The sequence below is a fragment of the Mirounga leonina genome, unplaced genomic scaffold (genome assembly GCF_011800145.1).
Source record: "Mirounga leonina isolate KUSES-001 unplaced genomic scaffold, KU_Mleo_1.0 Mir_115, whole genome shotgun sequence".
NCBI classification, from domain to species: Eukaryota; Metazoa; Chordata; class Mammalia; order Carnivora; family Phocidae; genus Mirounga; species Mirounga leonina.
The window spans coordinates 104,023,062-104,041,996 of record NW_023270268.1 but is presented as its reverse complement, the minus strand read 5'-3'; the positions used below and the strand labels follow the sequence as shown (position 1 = coordinate 104,041,996).

Here is an 18,935-nt window from a genome sequence, read left to right as displayed (position 1 = left end):
TATTTTAAAATAAAGCCAATAAACACGTAATTCTTAGATCATATTAGTCTGAAAGATTTAACCTTAAATGTTAGAGGCAGAGGAAAAGGCAGAGTTCCAGAGTAAAATCAGTGGCATGTAGAACAGAGCTTAGTGGAAGTTGGCAGCTTTTCTCCACATACTCATGTCCTGTTTGGTGTGGCTATTGCAAAAGCCAAATACACCAGTTGCAAGAGTACCCAAATATTCATTGGGAATTAGTCATCAGCATTAGAAGCTTGTTTCTGGTGTTGTCTTAGAACTATGTTGACGGGGCAGGTCCTTTTTACATTTAAAATTGTTCATTTTACTCCTTTCTTGCAGATAGCAAATCAATACTTTCTCAGGTATCAAGGCACAGATGGGTCTGGAAATGGCGGGTAGATACCCTGGTAGATTATGTGGAATGGCTAGGTAACATCGACTGATAAAATGTTTCAATTTAATTACAGAAACCAACAAAAGGTGTCTGTGTGGTACAGTTTCCTAATGCTGAATCACATGAGACTCATGGTAGTTTGGGAGCTTAAAGTAGACATATGCTTCCTTGAATATGATGGCAGTTTTTATCAAGTTCTTTGAAATGTTAAAAGGTATTTTAATAGGGAAAAAAAATCTGATGGTCAAATAATTTTTGAAAATTTTCTTTATCACAGTACTTCTCAGAGCCTCTCACTAAGATGCATTCTGAATTGTCCATGCTTGATTCATTTCTTAGGTTTTTTTTAACTACCCAATTTTTTCTCTCAAATATCTGCAAAAACAAACATGCAGAACACGCTTTGGGAAATGTGCTTAAAGTGGCACCCAAGAAGGGGGTAGAACACAATTTTTCAAAATGTGGGTTAAGTCAGACCAACATGTTCCACCATATACTTGCTGTGGGATTCTGGACAAGTGAATGAATCTCCATTTTCTCATCTCTAAAAAAGGGGTGATAAGAATAGTCTTCCCTCAGTGGTGTGAGGGTTACATGAAGTAATTCATAGCAGAATATTGACCGAGTACTTGGCACGTGATCCTTGTTCTGGCTGTGGGGCTCTAAGCCCATGCGCATGGGGGGGGGGGGGGTCATGTGACAGCAGAGGAAGGAGGTGAGCACTTACCTGTACTCTCCTCCTGATACCTGGCTCACGTTGGGGATTTTGAACTATTTCTGGTTTACTATAAAAGTGGAAATAGGAAGTTAAGGCCTGTGAGGATAAGGTCTATTCACACCCCTCAAACTCTAAGCAAGACTACCACATGCTTCACCTGTTGACTCGAACTTAACTGCCAAAATAAGTGGAACACAGACGGTGAAAAACATTCCTGATGATAATTCGGGGAATAATTTTCACCCAAACTGAACTGGTACAGGGGTAGTGGAAACAGTAATGGCAATTTTCAAAATCTTAATTAAAGCAAAAAGCTTCGTCAATAACCGGATGAGATGTGTTTGAAGTACCATGTGCTCTAAAACCAGTGTCAGTTTGCAGGCAGAGTCTACAAGCTCTAATTTAATGACAGCTGAAAGACAAATGGTAGGTTTAGAAAGAGTGAAAGGGGGCAAACATAGAAGAAGGATGGATTGGCTTCTCCCTTCCTGCATGGTCATCTGCCTGTGAATGGAGATCATGGTTCCCTGGGAGCCTCTCTATACTTCACCCCCATCTCTTTTTTTTTCTTTTTAATGTTCAGTTAGCCAACATATAGTACATCATTAGTTTTTGATGTAGTGTTCAATGATTCATTAGTTGCATTCAACACCCAGTGCTCATCACACGTGCCCTCCTTCACCCCCACCTCTTCTCCAGCATCTGCCTTGGTGCTGGTACAGAAAGTGCATCTAGCAGCTATCAGGAGTGCTACAGTGAAGTCATCATGCAGCCAGACTGCAGGGCTTCAGCTTTTGCTCTGCTGAGATACACTAGCTGGGCCCTTGGACAATTTATTTAACTGACTTCCGTCTCTACTGTATAATCTGTAAATGAATCTAATATTACAACTCTAACTTACAGGGTCGTTAGGAGTATTAAATCCATTACTATGTGGAAAACCCAAGGAAAGTACCTGGCATATGGTTAATAACTATTATTTATTGCATAAGTGTATGAATACAGAAATATAAGGGACTGGTTTAACATATTTCTCTCAGTGAAGGAATGATTTACAGCAAGGTTTTGCACTGTAAACCTGTGGCAAAATTTAAAAAATTAAGGAGAATATTATTGATGTATTCAGATATTCAACCAACTAAAACTTTCGGACTCTAAAATTAGCTTAGTAATTATCTTGGCTTGTGGTGCGATGACAAAATACCATAGACTAGGGGACTTCAACAACATCTATTTATATATCACAGTTCTGGAGGCTGGGAAGCCCAAGATCAAGGTGCTGGCAAATTTGGCTCTTTGTGAGGGTCCTTCTCTTGAGAGAGAGACCTCTCTTCCTCTTCTTATAGGGGTACTAATCCTGTCATAAGGGCACCATTCCAGTACCTCATCTAAACCTAATTACCTCTCAGAGGCTCCACCTCCAAATATCAGCACACTGGGGGTTAGGGCTTCGACATATGAATTTGGGGGTCACACAAACATTTAGTCCATAACAGTAATAAATATTAATAATTTTTAAAATGTAACTCCCCATAGTACCTTGGAATTTGCCATGCACTTTAAAATGTTCTGTCATATTTTATGTTCTCAAAGGCCTTGTGAGGTAAGTAGAGGAGGGATTGGCTCCTATCTTAGATTAATTTGCTTATTAGCTAAGAGAATTTTTGTGGAGCAAAGGAAGAGATGAAATTATGTCTCGGGCTCTTGGCATAATTGTCCAGGCCAGATTATATTTTATTTTGATAATAAGTTTTTATATGAAAGCTCTTTGAGCTAAGTTTTATGACTCAGATAGCAAAACTATGCATTTTAGTGATTAATCTGATTTTGTTGCTTAATGGACATGATTGTTTCACAAAGGCAAATACTGTTCCTCCATGAAGACTCATTAAATTATGTTATGAGTAAAGGTCAGCTCCGTCAGTTTTGGCTGAAACTAAAAGGTGTGGACGTTTAAAATATGTGGGTTAGGGGCGCCTGGGTGGCTCAGATGGTTAAGCGTCTGCCTTCAGCTCAGATCATGATCCCGGGGTCCTGCGATCGAGCCCCGCATCGGGCTCCCTGCTCAAGTGGGGAGCCTGCTTCTCCCTCTCCCTCTGCCATTCTCTCCACCTGTGCTCTCTGGCTCTATCTCTCTGTCAAATAAATAAATAAAATCTTTAAAAAAATAAAATAAAATATGTGGGTTAAAGTAATGAGTATGCAAAAGATAACTGCCCGGGATTTCTAAATGAGTATTTGCAGCCCACATGTATGCTTGCTGTGATGGTTAGCTGAATATCATTTTGTGCATTTGTGTGTTTGTTTTCATCTACTTTTTTCTTTTGAATTAGATACAATGCCAGCCCTTGTTGGTTTCAGAAGAGTCACTAATTCTGTCCTTTGGATGCAAGAGAAGTTCAGATTCCAATAGCTGTCTTTCCATTTTCACATATTTAAACTGATACCTGTGAAAGAACTTAGAGACTGTCCTCTTACAAAGAGTAATTTTCTGTAACCAAAGATTTATGTGAGGCTCATATCCAAAATTATTCCTTTTGGACAGAACTATAAATATTGGTGGAAGAATATGGTATGGCCAAGAAATTTTGTTATTCTGAATGTAATCCTGAAACATCTGAATATGCTTGTTTTTAAAATGTATTGTTATTTTAATTTTTAGGAAAAGCCCGATGGCTCCCCAGTATTTATTGCCTTCAGGTCCTCTACAAAGAAAAGTGTGCAGTACGACGATGTACCAGAATACAAAGACAGATTGAGCCTCTCAGAAAACTACACTTTGTCTATCAGTAATGCAAGGATCAGTGATGAAAAGAGATTTGTGTGCATGCTAGTAACTGAGGACAACGTGTTTGAGGCACCTACAATAGTCAAGGTGTTCAGTAAGTAGTCTGCAGTGTAACTGCTAAGTGGGATTGATGGCTGGTACTAGAAAATGTTCTTTAGAAAGAAGAGTGAGCTCTCTGTAGTGTCTCCACAGCAGGCATCTCTATAAGAGGACTTCTAACGATCTTCATTCTGCTCATGCATGCTGTCAGTGAGGAAAACAAAAACCCTGAAATTCAAATAGGAGTTTTGCAGCGAGGAACTAAAACAATATTCTCTGTTGTTTTATTGGGTAACATTTCCTGTGATATGAAGTGCTACTAAGTGAAAACTGGCATGTGATCTTTAACTTTCACTGACATGTACAAATAAATATTCTGTGATATATACATAGATACGTGATACATACATATAATCATGCATGTCATGCACACACATATATCTGTTAGGCTGAACAATATAAAATTAATATTTTGGTATGTTAAACAATAAATATAGGCAAATCCAAACCATCTTATAACTTAGAAATCTAAGCTTTTTATGTGTATGGTATGTGTGTGTCAGTATATGTGTGTATATAGTATTATACACACACACACACACATATATATATATATATATATATATATATATATTATATATATCTCCTGGCCTTTAATAATGTTGATTTAGTTCTTCAAAGTGTTCAGTTGGTTTAGAAAACTTCCCCCAAATAAAAAAGTTCACCACACCCTGAATGCGTATGTGGAATACATCAACGGGAAAAAGTAGAGTAGGGTTGGAAGAAGAGAACTCAGTAGAAGAAACTTGGAGAAATTACTGTCGTCATTATGGCAAAGTTACTTTGCCTAATGATAACATATAGTTAATGTTACTGTGCAAATAGCTATGCAAATTAATGATTTGAGAAGTTCTAATTAAACATTCTGTCTTTTAATATTCAAATAAAAAATTCCACCTCCTGTTACATCATAATATATTAGAAATTACAGGGAGAAAAATAGGTCTCAAAAGTTTCAGAATTCCAGCCTTTTTTAATTAGGGTAGAAGGTCTCACTTTCCAATTTTTTCCCTCTGCTTTCTGATAACGTGGCAGCACCTAGAAATTATTAAAATAAATAGAAGAAAGAAACCCAGAGCGCTACTACAGCAAACAACCATGGATTTTTCCCATTTCTCTTCTAATAGCCTATGCAACTAAGTGGAACTGTCCCGTAAGTATTTATATGTATTTCACAGCTCCTTTGGGCTCATGACATGGATTCAAAGAATTCTTGTACTATTAAAAGAAACCTTTGTTCTCCAGAAGAACCTTGTAAAAGCATATTACATGTTTCAGTTGATTACCTTTCAGCTTGGAAGGCACTTTCCAGAAACCATCCACCCTTCTCAATCATTTCATGAATCGCACCAAATTCCAAGTGTTTGCCAGTCATGCCTTCCATTAAATACCCCAAATAATCTACATCCTTTATTTACCAATGTCCCATTTTTTTTCTTTCTTTTATTTCACTTTGATGTTATTTAGAAGAAGGATGGTGCACTGCTAGGGACATTTTTTGTAAAGAGAACAACAAAAACAATTTTTTAAATTAGGCCATGATGTCATAAATATAAGTATACAACAAAAATGTAAGACAGTAGGTGGAGATTAAGTCATAGCACCCTGAAGTTTGTGTGTATTGCTTTGTCATTGTCAGGTTTCTTTCTCACTGTGTTAAAATTCTCAAATATCAAGCTAGTCTACAAGGAAGTTGAGAAAATCCAGGTTGTTTCCTTTAGAAGAATCATTTGTGACAATTTTCAGAATACACTTAAAGAAAATACCATACAGAAATCTGAAAAAAAAAAAAATCCAGTTAGTCTACTTTGATAAAAATTTGTAAGCTATTTTGGAATACAGGAGATTTCTATGATTATAAAAACAAACTCACACCCCACATACTGGCAGCACCCCCTACCCCCTTCTCTTTTGAATGTTGTTGAAAACAAAGTGATTCTCAGAAACAGAATTTGCATTCCAGGCTCTGGGCCAGGGAGAATTCAAATAGACAAGTTACACATTCTTGAAAATGGCATTTTATGCTAGAAACCATGGGACCCTCCAAGTCCAATTAAATGAACAGCGCAGCTCATGATAAGGAAAGTGTTTGCAAGAGCATACAGGGGCTTTACTTTTTTAAAAAAATAATGAATTTACTTTGGGTCACATTTTGTGAAGCAAACAGCAGCTGTGACAGGGAGACTTTTATTCTGTGCATGTGTATATTGCAGTCACTTAAGAGTTACTAGGCTCATCAATCAGTGCTCTGTTTCCTTCTGTCAAATCACCTAGCAACATGCATTGTGTACTGCAGAATCGAGTATGGTTGATGTGAGCTAATCCCAGATCAGCTTGCTGCAGAGTGCCATCCTCATGAGCAAACTCAGACGGTTTTTATTCAAACTGGAGGCCATAACTGATGACTCTGTTACCTCTGGTGTAGGCTTGTTTGTTTAGTTTTAAACTATACCTCAGATACAATAGCCATGCCCATTATGCACCCCAGATTCAGATAAGTCACATTCTTTATCACCATGAGTACAGCTTTTTTAAAAACAGAATTGGATGGCATCAAAATTAAAATGTATTTGCATTTATTGCACATTTGAAGTTAATAAAAACATTCAGAAACATCAGTAAAGCCTTTAAAGTTCCCAAAGATTTATTCCAAACATTGTGCAGAAGTTTCGGAAGTCAAATGGGTTGCCAACTGGCTGTCAGTGGTGAAACAGAAAAATCCCTGACTGGTCATCAGAAGACCTGGCTTTGTTAGGTCTGCTGCTAATTTCTGACCTTGGCGAAGTTCACTAGTCTGGGGCTTCCTCTCTCATCAACAGTAATATAAGTGCTTAGAATTTGAGGGTGGTTTTCCTACCATGTTCCTAGGATCCTCCTGAGGAGCTACTGAAGAGGGCAGGAGAGGGGGAGGCACTGCTTTTGTTAGCTAGAATTCTACCCACGCTATATTTCAAAGATTTTTCATGATAATTCATTCAAGGGAAAAAAAGGGAAAATGACCCCAGCTATAAAAAGGCGTTTGAAAACCACAATCGAGGCTAATCTGTAAACCCTCTCGTACTCTAGTGTACTGAGAGGAGCTTTCATGAGTCAGTATAAGCAGTGCACCTCTCTTTTATTGCCTTCCTCCCCTATCAAACTGAGCTCTCCTGTTTGTGGTTTCTGGTAATAACACTGTACATTATGGGTGACAGAGGGCAGTTTTGCCTTCATCACTTCATCCTCAACTGGCCGTGATAGACACCCTTGACAAAGTTATTTTAATAATGCAAATAAATTTGTGCTGACTTTCCCTTTCAATTCTATACTTGGTTATGAATCCCTGAATTATATTAAGGTATAATTCATGTAAAGTTTTTTTTTAAACACTTCGGAATCAATATGCAATTTTGCTCAAATAGCACGTGTCCTCTTTTATGGTCCTCCAACTAATACCCATTGATTGTTGCAAACTAATATAAGAGAAAATTACATACAAAATATCTCATGGGCTTGAAACAAAAGTTTGGAGAAAAGAACTCAAAGAATTGCAGTAGGTATTACCATTACTTCCACAATACCCACTGTTGCTCTCTTCAAATTAAAAGATGAGTTACAGTGTAAAGAGGCCTAAACTTTAAGGATTCTTTCACCAGGTTTCCTGGATTGTCCACAGTTTCATTTTATTGAAATCAGTATAAATTTTCGAAAATATTTATGGAAGGAACATATACATGGCCATGTGTAAAGGACCAACATTTGTAACATACCAAGTATTTATGATCTTATATGCACTGATAAAACATCAGAAGGTATACAAAGCAGAGGAATATATATATTCTGCCTAAGAGGAAGTGTGTGCCCAACTGTTCTGATATATAGTTTTGGTGAACTAGAATGTATTGCAGCTTAGCAACACTGTCCACCTACGTTTCGTATTAAAAGACTCATTTAAAAAAAAAAAAAAAGAACCTCAGTTTTTTCAGATGATTTTTTAAATCTTTTTATATTCCAGGCATAGATACTACTGAAGGGGAAACAAAAACCCATTTATTCTTTTTCTCTTGTTAGTTTGACTCTTGATTGACCACATAAATTAATTTAATATCTTACCTCTCTTACGCTTTCAGAAAGGTATCATGAAATACTTGATTTTAGTTCCCAGAGAACTTCGGCTTACTTACTTAAGCACCAAGAATTTTCATTTTGTTTAAATATTTTGGATACATCCCTCTCTCAAATGTTTTAGACATTTGTCTTAAAACATAAATTCAGAACAGAATTTAATGTTTTAGTAGTAATTTGGAGTTGTAATTGTGAACATTAATGGCATTACATTAAAATTGTGATAAAACCAGTGCTTACTGATTTGTGGAAGGCTTTAAGCCCCTACCATATGTTTCCCAGAAATTGCTGTTTATTTTGACTTTTTGGTCAGTTTTTAATAATTTTTTGGTCACATTTCTAACAGGAAATCAGGTGTCACTTCTTATCTGTGTTAATGTAATTGTCTCTGTTACACTTCTCTATTCTTCTGTATTTCTTTTTTCTATTTTTCTATCTTCCTTGTGTTTTGTTTCCAATCTGTATATTTAGAAAATAATCCATCTTGTGAAAATTGAATTAGAATTATGTTTCTAGAATTAATAGTAAGTAGGCCTTCCTATAATTAAAGTGCATAAGTTGAACACATAGGAAGATTTACTATTATCATTCGTTGTTCCAATTTCTAATATAAAACAATTGCAAAAGGGAAATTAACTCTCAATAGTAACATGAAGAAGTTTACATATTTTTTACATACAGTCTTGGTGATAGCCATTTTGCTGTTCCAAAGACTTTCTGTCTTCATCCTTATTTTCTGTAATGGTGTGGGTAGGCAACATGTCTGATAGCGGAATTCCAAATTGAGTAGTAATTATATAAAAGCCAACTCAGTCTAGTTTGGTAATAGAAATTAAAGGTATTGGAGATGGTATACAATGAGACTTTGAATGAAAGAATAACTGGTTGTTTTTATTTGTTTATAAGAGAATAGAATAGTTTTGCTCCGTGAGATTCACAAAAATCAATGACAAAGAGGCAATATCCATTTTCTGGAGACTAATTGTTAGAGCTGATTAAAAAGTAAAATATCCATCAGTGATAGGTAGATAACTAACAACGAAGAGTAAATAACTTAAAATAAGTTTGGATAATACCTTGTTGCTGTGATTTTTAACCAGTTCTTCCTGAAGGCTCTCTTAGAATGGATGCTTATAGAACTTCCTATATTTGAAATGCTTCCGTCCATTATCTCAGTTCCAAATTTGAAGAATTTCCCTACATTTATAATTTCATAATGTGAGTGCACTTTAAAGATAAGGTTTGAGATACACTGAAAACTTGAACTTCTAAATCCCTTAACTCCTTTTAGTTATCATGATTTTAGAACCATAATTCATGAACTTCATTGTGCTTGAAAATCTTGTAGAGAGCTTGTTTTAAAAAATAGATTTATAGGACTGTCCCTAGAGATTCTAATTCTGGCCAGGGGAGGCTTAGAAATCTACATTTTTAATAAATATCCTTTGTGGATTCAGATCTTCATCTAAGTAGCTGGAAGTTATGAGTAAGTAGAAAGTACATATGATAATCAATTGGCAATAATATTCATGTTTAGTATATTAACCTCTGTTTCACTATCAAATCCATATTTACTGCTTATGAAGCATTCAGAAGACATTACCAATATTTTATTCAAAAGAGTAATAAGCATTTAAAATAGTATTTAATGTAATAAAGCAAATACTTAGAGGGAGTGGGTTAACCAGATTTCTTAATTACAGATTATATGGGAATGTGTTCTTTATTTTGTTGCTTGGTTTTTTGCTTTGACTAAGTAAATTATTTTTCTATAATCCAAATCACAAATGTCCTTTTGTTCTTTCATGTGTACTTAAAACCTTTCTCTGCTTGACTTTAGAGCAACCATCCAAACCTGAAATTGTAAGCAAAGCACCTTTTCTCGAAACAGAGCAGCTAAAAAAGGTAAGAACTTGCGTTTGATTCATTGCCTTCACTTAGCCTAATGTTAAATGTCTTCTCCTGGCCTCAGATGCCAGGATAAATAAGATAGACTTTGTTCTTGTGGAGTTGACAGTGTTGCAGGTGCCAATCAGAAAGTCTGCCCGAGTTAGAGTGGGAACACAGAGGAAGATATAGTCATTTCCGGAAGGAGAAGAGGGTGGGGAGGGGCGCGGGGGCGGGGAGGCATAAGTCTTTCTTACTTGAATGCACTGAATATTAAATGGAGTCATGAAAGATGAGTCGATTTTCTCTAAACCAAGGGTAGAAAGGCTTTCCAACAACATGAAATAATATGATGTGAACGAGAATAGCATTTTTAGGAAACATCACGTTATTTGCGTTGCTGGAACTTTGTGTGGTAAGATGGTAGGCAAGAGAGTGCAGTAAAGGATAAATCTGGAGAAGTAAAGAGAAGTTGGATTATGACAAGCTTTATGTCATGGAGGGAGTTTGGACTTTATTCTATTCGCAGATTAAACTATTGAAAAGTTGAAGTAAAGCTGTGAGAAGATCAAATTTGAACAATCACATTAAGAGGTGTGAAGAGAGGTTGTATCAAGAGGGGACAAAGCTGGAGGTTATATTTGGGCACCATCAGCTGACTAATAATCTTATTTTCACTAAGTAAAATACCTAAATTTCCCTTTGTGAAGAAAAAAATACAAACAAGTTAAAAGTTCTTTGAATCAGATTAAATTTTACTTCATAATATTATTTGATAAATGCCAAATATTGAAGTTATAACACATTTGAAGAAAAGTGGTGGGAATTATAGATTTGGTAAGTATGTGTATCTGAACTTTATATAATATGAAACCAGAGAGGCAGCCCCACTTTCACACCGTTAATGATTCTTGCATGCTGAGATCTATGAACCATGGGAATAGTCAATGTTAATGTAGTTATGTTATTTAGTTAATGCTAAAAATGAATAATGTCAAAATGAATTTGGTAATGCTTTTAGACAAATGTGATTTTATTAATAGTGGCAGCGTCTATTGCATATTTTTAAATGGGCAAGACCATAATTTTAAGTACAAGGCATTGTCTTTAATGCAAGAGAGCATGTATTCAGTCCCCAGTCAGTGCCTGGATAATGAATAGGTCAGGAAATCTTTGGAAGAGCTGCACCCTGAGGAGTCCTAAGCTTTTAAATTGACAACCACTGATGGAACCAAGGTAGCAATGTTTCCTCTTCATTTTGCAGTTGGGAGACTGCATTTCAAAAGACAGTTATCCAGATGGCAACATCACATGGTACAGGAATGGAAAAGTGCTGCAACCCCTTGAAGGAGGTGGGTAAGAAGTGGGCAATAAATTCAGATGACCTATTTTGACTTTCTCTTGTCTAGGCATTCCTTAGACTGCCCTGAATCTAAATGCATTGCCCTTTTTGATCTATGGCTCTATGCTTTGTTCCTTTAAGTAACCATTAAGTCATTAAGTGATTTTTTAAAACATCATTTTAGTCCTTATGCAGAAGAATCAAGAGCAGAGAAAATTTATTTCTGTATATGGCATGTTCTAGAAGTTAATTAAAGTGAGTGGGAGATAGGATTCCAGGATTCTATTTCTGTGTCTCTGATTTCATGGTTTTGAAAAGACATTCTACCTCAGTACATGTCAATTTTCCTTCCTGCTAAATACAGTAAGAAGGACAAAACCACTTCTCAAGGTGTTGTGACATTTAACTAAGGACTGTGATTTTCCAATGAAAATGCTATCATTAGTGTTCTTATTTTCTTCAGTGGTGGTCTTAATTTTTAAAAAGCAAATGGACCCGGTAACTCAGCTCTATACCATGACTTCATCCCTGGAGTACAAGGCAACCAAGACTGACATACAAATGCCATTCACCTGCTCTGTGACATATTATGGACCATCTGGCCAGAAAACACTTCAGTCTGAACAAGCAATCTTTGATATTTACTGTAAGTAACTCAATATACAATTATGCAATTTTAATGTTTTAGAGTATCCAAATGCTATTAATCGTTCAAGTCCTAATCCACATGCTCTTTGGATTGTACTTTCAACCCCCCTTTCCTATTTTGCAGTACTCAAATAATCTCTTTCTCCTTGGAAGACCTATAGAATAAATGCTTACCCTCTCTTCTGATACCTTTCACTTTCCACTTTGTCATTTCTGAACATTTCTTCTGTATTCTGCTAGATGGTTCCTTAAAGACAAGATCTCTAACTTAGTTCGATCCCTTCTGGTAGTCCTCAGCCTGGCACATAAGCTGTGAATTTTGTAGGAGTTCAAAATGCCATCTGATTACTTTCTGAATGAAGGACAGATGCATAGAGGCTTATGACTGATTGGTCTTCTAGATATGGGATTTCCATTTTAATGAAAAAATTTATATTAATAATGAGATCAATTGCATAAGTTTAAATAGGATGTTGTATTCCAAGACATTTTGGTTAACTTTATTTCATAGATTTGAAACATAGGATATTAGACAAGGAAACTTCTTGATCATCTGATCTAACTCCATTATTTTACTTAGCAGTAAAGTGAGGCCCAGAGACTTGCCCTAAATTAGCTATAGAGACTGGGTTAGAATCCTTTTCTGCAATGCTGTTCTCTTTCCTATAAGACAGGTGCCAAGATTCAGAGCAAACAGGCTGGTAGTCCGGGCCCAGCACAGTCAATTTCTGTGTCTTTCTGGAAGAGTAGCTAACTGCTTTAGGTCTCAGTTTTCTTATCTTGAAATGGAAAAAATAACTCAGTGTTGTTATGGAGATTAAGTGAAATCACAAATCTAAAATAACATCCTATATTGCTCATTGAATTCTTGTTATTAAGTACTATTACTATTGCTATGTAATCATTATTACTACATACACATAGAACTAGAGATACTGATTTTGGAGAAATGCAAGAAAAAATTTCATTATTTTAAAAAATGAATCAAAACTTCTGATAATATTGCCATATGTAGTAGAATAACCTAAAACTTCTACGTGTATTCTGGAGAAAGAGCAGAAATGCCAGTTGAGCCCTTGTAGGGTTTTATCTCCTCTACATTTCTATTTTGGTTCCATAAAGTGCAGAACCTTCTATAAGAACAAAACTGACATTCCACTTGCCCTAACAATAAGGGATTGTTGTGCCTTAAACTTTGTATCTAAGTTTCAACTTATATCTGACTTAAAAGTGAGGATTTAAAGGATTTCATTATGTACAAGTTATCTAAAATCAAACTATTATTTCTGTAAGTAAAGGCAGAAATCTGTTCAAAAATGTTGAACTGGAAATAAACTATCTTGGTGTAAGTGCAGGAGTACAAGATAGGAAAGAGCATCAAGATGAGTAGTAAGGACTGGGAAAGTGGCTTCAGAAAAAACAGGAATGTATGTTATCAGGCATGAAGATCTGGATAAGCAGAAAAGTCCTTGGGTGAATAAGAAGGAAATGATTTTACTGTGGCTGGCTGTGGGGGGTGCATTTGGCACAGTTTTTGAGAAGCCACAGTGTATGCAGTGCTGGGCTTCCTGGTACAAATTAAAAGTGCTTAAGACAGAGTCCTGACATTCAAAGAGTTTACTGCTCCAGGAGAGCAATAAGATACCTACGTCAGGAGGAAATTGTCAGTGCAAGGTTGCAAGTGGTGACACTAAGAATTCAGTGAATAGCCCTAAAAGCTCAGATGCCCAAGGACAGTGATTCTCAAACTTTTGTGTGCATCAAAATCACCAGAAGGACTTAGAACACAGATCACTAGACCTGCTCTGAAGTTTCTCATCCAGTAGTTGTGGGGAGATGTCCAACACTCTGCATTTAGAATAAATTCCCTGGTGATGCTAATGCTGCTCATCTGAGGACCACACTTGGAGAACCATTGCTCTATGTGACTTGAGAGTGGAGGAGGAGGGAGCTAAACAGAAAGGACAGAGAGTACATTCAGAAGAAAGAAATTTGATCATTTCATCTTGAGGAAGATGCACTAGTCCACTCCTACCCTATCCAGTCAGTAAAGAAGCTTTATAGAATCCAGCTCTTTTATCTTGATGTTTATCTGATTCTGCCGTCTGACACTACCTAAGAACACGCCACCATTCTTCATTGCCAGTATTTCTGTGATTTCCAAAATAATATTCCTTTCTGTTCACTCCAAACTTCCCTCCAAGCTGCTGCCAGAAATATCTTTTTTAAAAACAAATGTGACCATGTTAGTTTAATGCTATGATTACAATTCTTTAATAACTCCCAGATCTCTCAGATTAATCTTCACACTCCCTGTTTTTTTCTTCCAACTTTTTGTTTAAATTCCAGTTGATTAACATACAGTGTAATATTAGTTTCAGGTGTAGGATTTAGTGATTCATCAATACAACACCAGTTGCCTATCACAGCAAATGCCCTCCTTAACCCATCCCCCTGCCCACCTCCTCTCCAGCACCCTCAGTTTGTTCTCTATAGTTAGAAGTCTGTTTTATGGTTTACCTCTCTCTCTCTTTTCTTTCCCCTTTGTTCATCTGTTACATTTCTTAAATTCCATATATGAGTGAAATCATAGTACATTGATCTTTCTCCGACTGACTTATTTTGCTCAACATAATATTCTCTAGCTCCATCCATGTCATTGCAAAAGGCAAGATTCATTCTTTTTCATGGCTGAGTAATACTCCATTGTTTACATATACCACAACTACTTTATTCATTCATCAGTTGGTGGACATTTGGGCTCTTTCCATAATTTGGCTATTGTTGATAATGCTGCTATAAACATCAGGGTACATGCATCCCTTTGAATCAGTATTTTTGTATCTGTTGGGTAAATACCTAGTAGTGCAATTGCTGGGCTATAGGATAGCTCTATTTTTAACTTTTTGAGGAAACTCCATACTGTTTTCTGGAGTGGCTGTCCCAGTTTACATTCCCATCAACAGTGTAAGAGAGTTCCCCTCTCTCTGCATCCTGGTCAACATCTGTTGTTTCCTGTGTAGTTATATTTAGCCATTCTGACAGGTGGGAGGTGGTATCTCATTGTAGTTTTGATTTGTATTTCCCTGATGATGAGTAATGTTGAGCATCTTCCCATGTGTCTGTTAGCCATCTGGAGGTCTTCTTTGGAAAAATGTCTCTTCATGTCTTCTGTCCATTTTTTAACTGGATTATTTGTTTTTTGGGTGTTGAATTTTTATAAGTTCTTTATAGATTTTAGATACTAACCCTTTATCAGGTATGTCATTTGCAAATATCTTCCCCCTTTTTGTAGTTTCCCTTTTAGTTTTGTTGATTATTTCCTTTACTGTGCAGAAGATTTTTATCTTGATGAAGTCCCAATAGTTCATTTTTGCTTTTTATTTCCCTTGCCTCCAGAGACATGTCCAGTAAGAAGTTGCTATGGCCAATGTCAAAGAGGTTGCTGCATGTGGAGGTTTCTCCTCTAGGATTTTGATGGTTTCCTGTCTCAACATTTAGGTCTTTCATGCATTTTGAATTTATTTTTGTGTATGGTGTAAGAAAGTGGTCCGTTTCATTCTTATACATGTTTCTGTCCGTTTTCCCAGCACCATTTGTTGAAGGGTTAGTTGACCATATAGTTGTGGGTCCATATCTGAGTTTTCTATTTTGTTCCATTTATCTATGTATCTGTCTTTATGCCAGTACCATACTCTCTTGATCACTACCGCATTGTAATATAGCTTGAAGTCCAGAATTCTGATGCCTCCAACTTTGCATTTCTTTTTCAAGATTGCTTTGGCTATTTGGGTCTCTTGTGGTTCCATACAAATTTTAGGATTGTTTGTTCTAGCTCTGTGAAAATTGCTGGTGGTATTTTGATAGGGATTGCATTAAATGTGTATATTGCTTTGGGTAGTATAGGCTTTTTAACAACATTTGTTCTTTCAATCTGTGAGCATGGAATGTTTTTCCATTTCTTTGTATCATCTTCAATTTCTTTCGTAAATGTTCTATAGTTTTTAGAGTACAGATCTCTTACCTCTTTGGTTAGGTCTCTTACGGATTTTGGTATATTTGTAAATAGGATCGATTTCTTGATTTCTCTTTCTGTTGCTTCATTACTGGTGTGTCAAATGCAACATATTTCTGCATGTTGATTTTGTTTCCTGCAGTTTTGCTGAATTCTAGCAATTTTTTGGTGGAGTCTTTCAGGTTTCCTACATAAACTATCACGTCATCTGGAAATAGTGAAAATTTGACTTCTTCCTTGCCAATTTGGATGCCTTTTTTTTGTTCTTTTTTTTCTTTTTTTGTCTGATTGCTGAGGCTAGGACTTCCAGTACTATGTTAAATAACAGTGGTGAGAGTGGACATCTCTGTTGTTCCTGATCGTAGAGGAAAAGCTCTCAGTTTTTCCCCATTAAGGATGGTATTACCTGTGGGTTTTTCTTATATGTCCTTTATTACATTGATGTATGTTCCCTCTATCCCTAGTTTGTTGAGGGTTTTTATGAAGAATCGTTGTTGTACTTTGTCAAAAGCTTTGTCTGCATCTATTGAGAGGATCATATGGTTCTTATCCTTTCTTTTATTTTTATTAATGTGGTATATCACATTGATTGATTTGCAAATATTGAACCACCCTGGCAACTCAGGAATAAATCCCACTTGATCGTGGTGGATGATTGTTTTAATGTACGGTTGGATTTGATTTGCTAGTATTTTGTTGAGATTTTTTTTTTAATTTTTTATTGTTATGTTAATCACCATACATTACATCATTAGTTTTTGATGTAGTGTTCCATGATTCATTGTTTGTGCATAACACCCAGTGCTCCATGCAGAATGTGCCCTCTTTAATACCCATCACCAGGCTAACCCATCCTCCCACCCCCCTCCCCTCTAGAACCCTCAGTTTGTTTTTCAGAGTCCATTGTCTCACATGGTTCGTCTCCCCCTCTGATATCCCCCCCTTCATTCTTCCCCTCCTGCTATCTTCTTTTTTTTTTTCTTAACATATAATGTATTATTTGTTTCAGAGGTACAGATCTGTGATTCAACAGTCTTGCACAATTCATAGCGCTCACCATAGCACATACCCTCTCCAGTGTCTATCACCCAGCCATCCCATCCCTCCCACCCCAACCCCCACTCCAGCAACCCTCAGTTTGTTTCCTGAGATTAAGAATTCCTCATATCAGTGAGGTCATATGATACATGTCTTTCTCTGATTGACTTATTTCGCTCAGCATAACACCCTCCAGTTCCATCCACGTCGTTGCAAATGGCAAGATCTTATTCCTTTTGATGGCTGCATAATATTCAAGCTGAGAAAAAGAGAGAGAAACAACTACTGGATCATGAGGGCAGAATTGTTGAGAATTTTTGTGTCCATGTTCATCAGAGTTATTGGCCTGTAGTTCTCTTTTTTAGTGGAGTCTGTTTGGTTTTGGAATTAGGGTATGCTGGCCTCATAGAATGAGTTTGGAAGTTCTCCTTCCTTTTCTATTTTTTTGGAATAGTTTGTGAAGAATAGGTATTAACTCCTCTTTAAATGTTTGGTAGAATTCCCCTGGGAAGCCATCTGACCCTAGACTTTTGTTTGTTGGGAGACTTTGAAGACTGATTCAATTTCTTTGCTGGTTTTGGTCTGTTCAAACTTTCTATTTCTTCCTGTTTCTGTTTAGGTAGGTTATATATGTTTCTAGGAATTTATCCATTTCTTCCAGATTGTCCAATTTGGTGACATGTATTCTTCATAATATTCTCTTATGACTGTTTGCATTTCTGTGGTGTTGGTTGTGATCTCTCCTCTTTCATTTGTAATTTTATTTACTTGAGTCCTTTCTCTTTTCTTTTTGATAAGTCTGACTAGGGGTTTATCAATTTTATTAATTTTTTCAAAGAACCAGCTCCTGGTTTCATTTATCTGTTCTATGTTTTTTGTTTGTTTGTTTTTATATCACTTATTTCCATTCTAATCTTAATTATTTCCCTTCTTCTGCTGGCTTTAGGCTTCATTTGTTGTTCTTTTTCTAGTTCCTTTAGGTGTAAGGTTATGCATATTTGAGATTTTTCTTGCTTTGAAGTAGGCCTATATTGCTATATACTTCCTTCTTATGAACATTTTTGCTGCACTCCAAAGGTTTCAGATCATTATGTTTTCATTTGTTTCCATGTATTTCTTTATTTGCTCTTTAATGTCTGGTTGACCCATTCAGTCTTTAGTAGGATGTTCTTTAACCTCCATGTATTTGTGTTCTTTCTAAATTTTTTCTTGTGGTTGACTTCAACTTTCATATCCTTATGGTCAGAAAATATGCATGGTATTATCTTAATCTTTTTGTACCTCTTGAGGCTTGATTTGTGACATAGTATGTGATTTATTCTGGACCTAGTATGTGATCTCTGTCCCATGTGCACTTGAAAAGAATGTATTTTCTGCTGCTTTAGGATGAAATGTTCTGAATATATTTGTTAAGCCTATCTGGTCCAGTGTGTCATTCACAGCCTTGTTTCCTTGTTGATTTTCTGCTTAGATGATCTGTCCATTGTGCTTAGATGATCTGTCCATTGGTATAAGTGGAGTTTTAAAGTCCCCTACTATTAATGCATTATTATCAATAAGTTCCTTTATGTTTGTTATTAATTGTTTAATATATTTGGGTGCTCCCACGTTGGGGGCATAACTATTTATAATTGTTAGATCTTCTTGTTAGATAGACCCCTTTATTATGATATAGTACCCTTCTTCATCTCTTGTTATAGACCTTGGTTTAAAATCTAGTTTGTTTGATATAAGAATTGCTGTTCCAGCTTTCTTTTGACATCCTTTTGCATGGGAGATATTTCTCTATCCCCTCACTTTCATCTGCAGGTGTCTTTAGGTCTAAAATGAGTCTCTTGTAGACAGCATATAGATGGGTCTTGTTTTTTTATCCAATCTGACACTGTGTGTCTTTTGATT

The 18,935-nt window shown here is 36.2% G+C and overlaps 1 protein-coding gene across 4 annotated transcripts in view; it reads left to right on the top strand.

Moving 5' to 3' along the window:
- ALCAM (activated leukocyte cell adhesion molecule) overlaps positions 1–18,935 on the top strand; it is a 217,034-nt gene that overhangs the window by 158,004 nt on the left and 40,095 nt on the right. For all 4 annotated transcript variants that reach the window (XM_035000240.1, XM_035000239.1, XM_035000238.1 and 1 more), the window contains exons 3-6: positions 3,778–3,997; positions 9,947–10,011; positions 11,258–11,345; positions 11,799–11,981. In XM_035000240.1, coding sequence (XP_034856131.1) covers positions 3,778–3,997; positions 9,947–10,011; positions 11,258–11,345; positions 11,799–11,981 — 556 coding nt within the window. The remainder of the gene's footprint in view (positions 1–3,777; positions 3,998–9,946; positions 10,012–11,257; positions 11,346–11,798; positions 11,982–18,935) is intronic.